Below are 10,008 nucleotides of genomic sequence, written 5' to 3'. Positions count from 1 at the left end.
TTTGTTAAACAATTTAAATTGTATTTATTATTATTATTATTATTATTATTATTATGTTATGGACAGGCACGAAGTTCTCCTGGAAAGTGACGTAGTTTCCGGGGTCCTGAATATTAAACATTTTTCGCGCCAACATTGAAACAACAGTGTTTGCGTCTGATTCAGCGGGGAGTTAAATAGCTTTCATTTAAACACAAAGAAAGGAAAAGCGATCAAAATCAAAATGGCAGGTATGTCTAGCAGCATATAAGTACAAATGTTAGGCCAGTTTATTATTTGGTAAATTAGATGTAAATGTAAGTAATTGCAGTTCCCGTTCCCTAAATCTCTTGGGCTAATTTTCATTAAATTATTATATAACATGTATATTATGATATTATTCGTTTGTTATAGTATATTTGCTAAATTTTAGTAGTGATTTCGTTGTCAGTAAGTACTTTTGTATGCTGTTATTGCTCTCTTGACGTACAATTATGGATATAGTATTTCTGTACTTTATTTGGTCATTTATTTTATATATAGTGCATGTGTTTATGTAGTATTTTACACATAACATTCATATTGTAATATTTTTTAATCTGTTAAATTTAATCAATGTGTAATACCCTGTTCTATATAACATTTATATATTATATATGGTCCTTATCAAATGTTACATGAAATAAATGTAGTATTTACTGAATGTACAGTATTATATAGTACATGTATTTATATAACACATAATGTTATGTACTATTTTGTAATTTTGTAACTGCTATATTTAATGAACGAGCAATATACTGTACAATGTAATTGTTACATGTGTCTGACATCAGAGGAGGAGAATCTGGACATATTGCTGTCTTTATTTGCGGAGAGTGAGAGCCAGAATCTGGAGACTCCTGCTGCTGGAGAGGGCACTGACAATTTGGACGATCTCTTCGATGAGGATGATGATGGTGATCAATATATCGAACCGGAGGAGGAGGAAGGGGAAGAAGACGTGGCACCTGGGAAGTCCAGCTCGGCTGAAGGGGGCAGTGACTTGAATAAGTCAAAGGAAGATCTAGAGGGTAATGCTCTAGTTAATCTAGGCATGTTTAGATACGAGCAGGCTATACATGGACTATAGGTACAGGTTATACATATATTGTGAGGTGTTCATGACCGTATTTGTCTTCTAGCCGAACTGAAATTAATGCAGCAGAAGATGCAAAAGCTACAGCAGCAGCTGGAGGCCTCACAGAAAACCACACAGCCTGAAAACAAACCCTCCGTCCAGAGACAGGCAAGCACCAAACCCTTAACATCACCTCAGGGGGTTTTAAAAACTACCCCACCAACACGACGGGACAGCGATGCTTCTCCCCCATCAGGTGTCACAGCAAAACAGAAAAACAAGCAGAGGTCGGCCCACCAACCCAAAGCAGGTGTCCCAATGTTTTTGGTTCTTTTTGCTTTCTAAAAGGATTATGGAAATATATGAATGTCATATATGCTTTAAATAAAATGGGTTTTTTTATAAATTAGCATCCTCTGACAGGCAGACTCCTCTTGGCCAGACTATGAACAGCTGCCAATCTCAGCCAATGAGAGACAGCATGTTGAAGTCACCGCCCCCTCTTAAGTCTCCTCCCACTATGCGTCAGGCAACACCACGCCCATCTATCAATCAAGAGGTTGCCGTAGAGAAATTCTCAGGTCTCAGACTCAGGTCAGTGTACAATTACTTTGGCTTGTTGAGATGATTAAAGAGGTCCTATTATGCTTTTTATACATTTTCAACTTTTTTTAGTGTGTAATGTTGCTGTTTGAGCTTGAAAAAGTTACAATCACTGCAAAGTTACAGTTATTCTCTATATCAGTGCACACTGTTTCTGAACTCCCTGAAACGCCTCCGTTGTTGTCTTTAGTTTTCTTCCGTGAACGCACACATCACCATATTCCTCATTTAAATAATTTATGTCCAAGGCATACCAAAAATAAAAGGGAGAGGCCTGGTTGAGTTGCTTTAGTAGTGTGTTGAAACTCGAAACTCGTGTTCCGAAACAAGCTAAAAGCGGTTGATCAATCACAAAAGAAGGAGAGGAGGCTTCATAGAGTCAGGAACTAAACAGTGTTACTGACAGACTGGGAAGAGAGGAGCTGCAACAATGTCAAATATGTGAAAAATAATGTGTTTTGAATATTCAAGCATGAAAATCTGTTCTAGTAGACCCCAAAAACAAAAATAAGATTTTGAAAAAGGGCATAATATGGCCTCTTCATTGTTGCTTTAATCGGTTTTATAACATAGAAAATGAATCAATTAAGTTTTTAATTTAATGAGGATAAGATCTATAAATAACCATCTTACCTTGACCTTAATTTACCATAATAATGTATTTCAGATTTTCTCTTTCTTACAATTAAAAGCACAATGTATTTTTTTTTTTCTCTGTAGAAAACCACGTCTTTCTTCCATAGACATTGAGCAAAAAATGGCCAGCCGCAAACTGATCAGGCTCTCTCAGTTGCCCGATCGACTGGCCAGGGACAATTTAGAGGACAGTGATTGGGTCACTTTCGCAGTGGTGATAAATAAGATCACCCCACAGAGCAAAAACAATGTAAGAGGCCGGTGTTTCTGATATCTTGTATATGGGTTACAGATTGTATGTTTGATTATACCCTTGTTTATTTTGTAGGGGAAAACTTTCAGCATCTGGAAGCTGAATGACCTTCATAATCTGGAAGTGAATGTATCTCTCTTCCTGTTTGGGTCTGTTCATGCGGATCTGTGGAAGACTGATACTGGGACAGTGATTGGCATCCTCAATCCAAACCCAATGAAGAACAAAGAGGGTTCTAATGAGGTTTGTGTACATAAAGCCCTCAAAAACATTGGTAATGTGAATTCAAAATGGACTCTCTGCTTCTTTAAAGGGGCTATATGTAAGAATATTCATGTTTTAATCACTTTTTTTGCCAATGTGTGAACAGCTTGCAACAAAACCTAAACGAGACCTTGCCTGACTTGCTAGGTTGTCTATGAAAGCCTGTAGACTGATTTTTATGTGAAATATAATATATATGTGCTCCTGAGAGCCTCTCTTCTGTTCAATAGTTAACACATGAAACGAATGCTTATACAATGTTCGGGATAATGCCGAAAGATCCATTCTGCACTGTAATGTCAATGTCATGCAAAGAAAAGGGATTAATTCAAACTATAGTCTCAGATCTATATATTATCTACTCTCAAATATACATTTATAATCAAACTATCATAAGGGTAATTGTAATTACCTCATCTGTCACATGATGCGGTGAATCACAGAGCTTGTGTAAACATCCACAGGCTAATTAAAAATATAATAATGTAAAAATACTAAACTAACGCATTACCTAAATACTAAAATAACTTATTTCCAAAATATGTCAGATTATGGAAATAAAACCGGTTGCGTATAATGTTTCATGTGGTGTGTGTCTCTCTCCAGCTCAGCCTGACAGTGGACCACCCACAGAAGGTCCTTATAATGGGAGAAGCCATGGACTTCGGCACCTGCAAAGCCAAAAAAAAGAATGGGGACTCTTGCACTCAGCTAGTCAACTTGGTATGCCACCATGTTCAAACATCATCCTTTTCAGAAATATTTCATGATCAGCAAATTCATTACTCCTGTGCTTTAACAGTATGAATGCCAGTACTGCCAGTACCACGTTAAAGCCCAGTATAAGAAAATGAGTGCAAAGAGGGCGGAGCTTCAGTCCAGCTTCACAGGCTCCGCCCCTGGTAAAGGAAAGGGGCGTGGCAGTTTGAAGGAACGCCTTTGCCAATCTAACTTCCACTACGGGGGCATGTCCTCACTCGCCTGTGCGCCCTCAATGTGAGTTCACTGCCTGTTTTTATGACCGTCACCTCCTTTTTAAATTCACACAAACCCTAAAATTATCTTTTATTTTGACAGGTCTGCCCCACAGCCAAAGAAACAACCCACTATGCAGTCTATTTTGGCATCCATCCCAACTAAGAAACTTGGTAAACTTTCTGTTTAGTACATTTTTTTTTTTTTTTTTTTTTTTTCCCCTCTCTCTCTAAATGGCTGCCTTTTTTGTGCTTGTTCATGATTCCTAATCAAGTGTTCCTTCCTGTAGCTCTGAATTCGGGTGAGGTTTCGGGCTGTTCGAATGACTTCAAAGGCTTGATGTCTATGCCGACGCCTGGAGCACTAAATATAAAGAGACATTTAGGACAAGTCAAGAGTACAGGTAATTTAAAGGGATAGTTCATCCAAAATTAAACATCTGTGAGTATTTACTCACTCTCATGTCATTCCAAATCCTTAACTCGCAAATCTCATTTACGCTTGTGCATATTCAAACAATGCACCTCAAAGGCCACCATGCCAGATTTGACATCAAACAACTGTTGGTTTTCATGCATTTTAAAAGGCACCTATTATGCCCCTTTTCACAAGATGTAATGTAAGTCTCTGGTGTCCCCAGAATGTATCTGTGAAGTTTCAGCTCAAAATACCCCACAGATCATTTATTATAGCTTGTCAGATTTGCCCCTATTTGGGTGTGAACAAAAACACACCGTTTTTGTGTGTGTCCCTTTAAATGCAAATGAGTTGCTGCTCCCGGCCCGATTTCCAAAACAGGGCGGAGCTTTAACAGCTCATGCTTCGGTTGCTCAACAACAGAGCTGGAGAATCTCACGCAGCCAAAATGATGATTACGCTTACATAGTTCAAACCAGAGTCGGACACTGATGGAGAGACTCAGGAAGAAGTTACAACTTTAAAAAAAAAAAAAAAAAAAATGTAGTCCTTAAAAAGTGATTTCTGTAAAAAAAAATATCTCCCTTTGCATTGAACTTTGAGCGTCGTAACTTTGCAGATGTTGTTTATGCTCAAACAGCAACATTACACACTAACTAAAGTTAAAAAAGTGAAATCATAATCACGCCTTTAAGCAATTTGAGAGCTACTAGTTGCACTATTAATAATTATGAATGTTCTCTGATGCTGCAGTACTGTTTTGGGCCAGCAGATGTCTGTGGAATGCCACCCCACAATTGGGATGCAATGAAACATACCAAAAGCCTGCACATTTGTCACTGAAATACCATGCAAATTTCATCTCTTACTTGCCTTATTTTTTGTTTGCCCATGTTTTAGATATGACGGGATCTTCAGTTCAGTCTATATCTGCATCTGACCTTCTCAAACAGCAGAAAGAAGAGCACCAGCAGAGAATGCTTGCTCGAAAGAAGAGGGCGGAAGAGATTCAAAAGAGGTGCGGTGTTTTTTTTTGTTTGTTTTTTTCTTATTTTGGATTAATGTTGCTTAACATTACATTTGAAAGCTGACACATTTAGTGTTTCCATATTGAGTTTTTGGAGAGGTTATGCTCTTGATCAAGACCCTTAAACTGTGCTTATAGTCTTTATTTATTTATTTATTTTTTTTTTTCCCCTTCTTTCTCTACCCAGGGTTCTTGGTCAGAATAGTGGGGGTCCTGTTGCTCCCTCCCAGCCCAATGTAACCAGGGGTCCCCTACTCTCCCCAAAAGCAGCCTCGGAGGTTCCGAAAGGGTCATCTGGCCCTGCGTCCCGTCTCTCAGGCCCTCCTGTTCCCACGCTGGGCCGTGGCTTTTCAGAAGGAGAGGACATCCTCCTTGATCTGTCTCCACCATCAAAGAGCCTCTCAGCCGCAAAGGTACTGGCCCAGGAAAGTGCTCCTTCATTTGTTCATGGATTTTTTTTTAAATACCAGAGTGTTGTTGCTGTGAATCTTTTTTTTTTTTTTTTTTTTTTTTTTTTTTATAATTATTGCAAAGAAAATTGAAGTTTATATTATTTTATTTATTTATTTATTTATTTATTTAATAACTAACTTTTTAATAATAATGAGAAATAATTGATTAAATTAATAATGATAAAATTAGTAATTTAAAAATATGAATTATTAATATTAACAAATATAATAACAAAAACATATTTGTACTTTATAAAATAATTATTAATAATTTAGTCAATGTTTGTTTCTGAATCCGATCTAGTCTTTGGGGAAAAAAAACATGATTTTTTCTCAGCTTTTTGTTCAAAGTGTTGCTTTTTTTAAATGAAACTTACCCACATTCAAGTGTTTATAAAAAAAATAAAAAAATTACATAAAGCTTGAACAAAAATTTAATTTAAATGTATTTCTTATTGTTATTTATTGATAAAATAATTTAAAAGTATGCTCTAATGTATCTTTTTATTATTTTTTTTTTTAAAAAAAACAAAAGCTGTCAATAGAATAAAATAATCACATTATGATTTCCATCCTCAAAGCAGTGATTCTATAACATTTCTTAAGTTTATTTATTTTTATTCTCTCAAATTTTCCATGGACCACCAGGGTCCCTGATTTGAAAACCCTTGATTTAACGGTTTCTTTCAAGATGATTTTCCAAATGCATTTATAATAGCTGTTTTTGTTTATTAGTTGGCGGCAGTGAGGAAACTCCAAGCCAAAGGTTCAGTCATTGTTAAAGACGACCCAAATGCTGTAAAACGCAAGCGATCCAACAGCGATGACATCGCAAATCGAGTGGAGCGTAATCTCTCCACACCTAAAGGTACAGACGTTCACATACGAGTTTTATGATTGACTGTTTGCTCTTCTCTAAGACACTTATTCTTCTACATATCTATCTGCAGTAACAGATGAAAATTCAACTGGTGAGGAGGAGGAGCCAGCTCAGAAAAAAAGGCGGGAACAGCTAGAGTACATCCAATCGGAGGAGTTTCAGCGTATCCTCAACGCCAAGTCCTCGAACTCGTGGATGATGGGAGAGGTGTGTATCTTGGCTGAACAGCAGCGTCTGTATGTTTTGATAAGAATGTCAATGCTTTGATATGTGATGATGTCACAATGGGTGGACGGATCAAGCGTTCAGCATGATCTGACTTTATTTGCTTTGGATGCTGTAGTGTTTTTCACCACATGTGTGATATGAAATGATTGTTCAAGTCATGCCCTGGTGGAATTTTCTTGGATGTTTGACTAAATGTTATATGTCTAGATCGAGGAGCGGGCCATGCAGGAGTATTTTGAGCCACTGGTGCAAAAAGAGAAGATGGAGGAGAAGATGAAGAACATCAGGGAGATGAAGTGTCGGGCCGTCACCTGCAAAACCGTAAGTCAACAAATTTGCTACTAAAGAGACACGGCCTCTTTCCTATATGCTGAGTAAGCCATAAATTACATAACATTTTTCCAGTGTAAAATTAGGGTCAAAAAAAGTGCTGGATGCAGTTTACACTAAGTGGTCCACTTGAAAATCCCCATAGAATAATAACACATTTATTGCTGTGTGTCTCATTCAGGTCCTTCCAAAAAAAGTGATTTTTCTCCTGCATCATTAGTAGCAAATTAGTATTTATTCACAGCAAGCCTTAATGACGAACCAATCTTGAATATAATATGTAACTTAATCCCTCTATGACTGTTGTTCAAGAGGAATGGAAGGCAAACAAACCTCTTAAAGATGCTAATTAGACAATTATGGACTGATTACACCTGTAAATCACGGATTGTTTATGCGGTTTAGTTTATGAGCCCTTCTTGCCCGCAGTGTAAATACACCCACTTTAAACCAGCGGACCGCTGTGTGGAAGAGAAACATGACTACCACTGGCACGACGCCGTCAAGCGCTTCTTTAAATGCCCCTGCGGGCAGAGAAAGATCTGCCTGGGACGGATGCCACACGGAGCCTGCAGGTGGGTGATACAGCAGGACTTTCAGTATTCATGGGTTATATTTTATATAAGATACTGACATTTTGATACTTAAATGTCAGTTGATGAGTTGAAGTAACTGCATGTTGTAATAACTTAAATTTCACTTTTCCATTTTAGCCATTGTGGCCTCTTCAAGTGGGAGAGAGACGGCATGTTAAAGGTACAGTTTCAATTCTTTACTACTATTATTATTAGGAGGTGTGATGGCACCTGTTGTATCCGTTGGCGTTCTTATTATTCTTCTTCCACTGTGGGAGTCTATGGCAGCCCATAGAACCGCTTGTGGGAATGTTATGAAATCAGTGTTTCATTACAAAACTCGCATGGGTCATCAGCACAATGCCCTGAAGGAGTCTGAGAAGTTTTGAGACGGCACCACCTAGTGGTGAAGTCAAATATTCATATGCTCATAACTTTTGATGTTGTTGACTTATTTTCATAGGAGTCATATCCTTAGATTCCTGAATCCTTGCTAACGATACCTAACATGCTAGGTTTTGCCTTATTGTTTGTGCAACATTGCGATTTAGCTTTAAAACGGCATTTGCGAATATCTTCGAAACCGTTAGTTCGGTTGAGACAAAACCACCATAGGAAATTCAGAAACAGGTTGTTGGATATACGTCCAAATGCTAAAATTTTGATAGTAAGTGGCAAAAAAATGCAGTCAAAGTTGTGCATGGGTGATTTTTTTTTTTTTTTTTATAAATGTGCTCATACATATACATGTCTATAACTCCTAAACGAAATGAGAGATTTCCACCAAATTTGACACTTATTTATGGGCACACTCTGAGAACACACAAAAAAAGTAATGGGATTGCACCTGTTGGTGGCGCTATAACTGAACAAAATATTATTATATAAATTGCCACTAACTTACAATAAATTATATGAAATAAAATGCTATATTTAACTGACTTCTTGCTTGCTTTGTGCTTGGCCCCTTAATGGCTGCTTGCAGCTATATTTATTTTTACTTGTTATTCCTTTAACTGGGACTCCATGATTCTGATTGCTTGACAGAAGTTACAACAGAACTAATTAATTTTTAATATTCTATAAGTGCACAGCTATGCAGTATTATTTATATACTATTATAGCTATTTATAAATAATTAGAATTGGGTTGTATTTTTCAGTGCTACTTCAGCAATTTAATCATATAAGCGTTTAACTCGCTCTGTATTTCACTTCCACAGGAGAAAAAGGGACCCAAAATTGGAGGGGAGCTACTGTTGCCACGCGGAGAGGAACAGGCCAAATTCCTCAACAGTTTAAAGTAGAGTCAGCTGTCCCGTGTGTGGCCGGAGCCTAATCTGAGAAGTCTAAACACACAGATGAGGCGGCTTGGATCATGTTTTCATAACAAGACTGAAGTGTTGAAGGGGCTTCGGCGTTACATTTAAGTTGGTCAACGTTAAATGTGATTTTTAGTGATTTTTTTTTGTTTTGTTTTTTTGTTTGTCTGTTGTTTATATATTTGTTGTTTTAAGATAAGCTGTCAAGCCTTTTTAAATGTAAATATTCTTATGTACCATTATTATTTTAATTCTGAACTTTTATATATCAACTGTGCCAAGTGGCACACCTGAATTAAACAATATACTAAGTGAACTTGTGAACGTTCTCATATTGATTTGACTGGAGTGGATGGCACACATGCTAAATCTTGTTCATCTCACAGCATGCAGTGATATTTCAAAGCTTTATTACCCCTCTGTGATCTTCCTTAAGCAGTAGGAGTGGCAGTAAGTCGTTCTCCTGTCAATCGGGTGCATGTGAGATTTGGGTAACGGCACAAAGGCTCAGGAAGGTCAATAAATCTTTCTTTCCACTTGTTTCTTTCTCCCTCTTTTTCCCATCTGTCTAAGCTCTCAGCACAGGAATGTCACTCTGCTGCCAGCAAATACTGCCTAGGAATTATCCCATCTGTAGAAGCACAAACCTGAGCATTTTTTTTCTTTTCTTTCTTCTTTTTTTTTTTACACACACACACATATATTAGATGTTGCAATAGTAGCAAAACTTTTTACACTTTACTTTTGTTTTTTACTTTCCTTTTTTTTTATCATTCTGATTGATGCGTTTTATATCAAATCCTCACTAATGTGGAAAATGAGAAAAAAGGAGTTCAGATAACAGCTGAATGTAATTAGTGAAGAAGGAAATAAGCAGTTGCTCTTGGGGGGAAAAAAGCTTAAAATCATAAACTAATCATGAATGTTTTGAGTCCAATAAAGAACATT

At 37.2% G+C, this 10,008-nt stretch overlaps 1 protein-coding gene across 1 annotated transcript; it reads left to right on the top strand.

Annotated features, from left to right (window-relative positions):
• Positions 1 to 66: 66 nt before the first annotated feature.
• mcm10 (minichromosome maintenance 10 replication initiation factor) lies at positions 67 to 9,376 on the top strand. Its single transcript, XM_051889980.1, has 18 exons — positions 67 to 230; positions 816 to 1,052; positions 1,164 to 1,409; positions 1,510 to 1,693; positions 2,423 to 2,588; positions 2,667 to 2,834; positions 3,462 to 3,578; positions 3,658 to 3,851; positions 3,933 to 4,003; positions 4,120 to 4,233; positions 5,148 to 5,265; positions 5,462 to 5,687; positions 6,462 to 6,594; positions 6,677 to 6,813; positions 7,042 to 7,155; positions 7,594 to 7,739; positions 7,878 to 7,920; positions 8,962 to 9,376. Exons 1-18 carry the CDS (start codon positions 224 to 226, stop codon positions 9,043 to 9,045), a joined length of 2,505 nt encoding a protein of 834 aa, XP_051745940.1. The 5' UTR covers positions 67 to 223; the 3' UTR covers positions 9,046 to 9,376.
• The last annotated feature ends 632 nt before the right edge of the window (positions 9,377 to 10,008 follow it).

The sequence above is a fragment of the Ctenopharyngodon idella genome, chromosome 4 (genome assembly GCF_019924925.1).
Source record: "Ctenopharyngodon idella isolate HZGC_01 chromosome 4, HZGC01, whole genome shotgun sequence".
Taxonomy (NCBI): domain Eukaryota; kingdom Metazoa; phylum Chordata; class Actinopteri; order Cypriniformes; family Xenocyprididae; genus Ctenopharyngodon; species Ctenopharyngodon idella.
This window is presented reverse-complemented; position numbering and strand designations above follow the sequence as displayed.

Bases quoted from the DNA above. Each gene is read 5' to 3' on its own strand.
- mcm10 (XM_051889980.1), top strand. The intron at 2,589-2,666 runs GTAAGAGGCCGG...TTTATTTTGTAG, and splicing joins CCCCACAGAGCAAAAACAAT to GGGAAAACTTTCAGCATCTG. The intron at 2,835-3,461 runs GTTTGTGTACAT...GTCTCTCTCCAG, and splicing joins ACAAAGAGGGTTCTAATGAG to CTCAGCCTGACAGTGGACCA.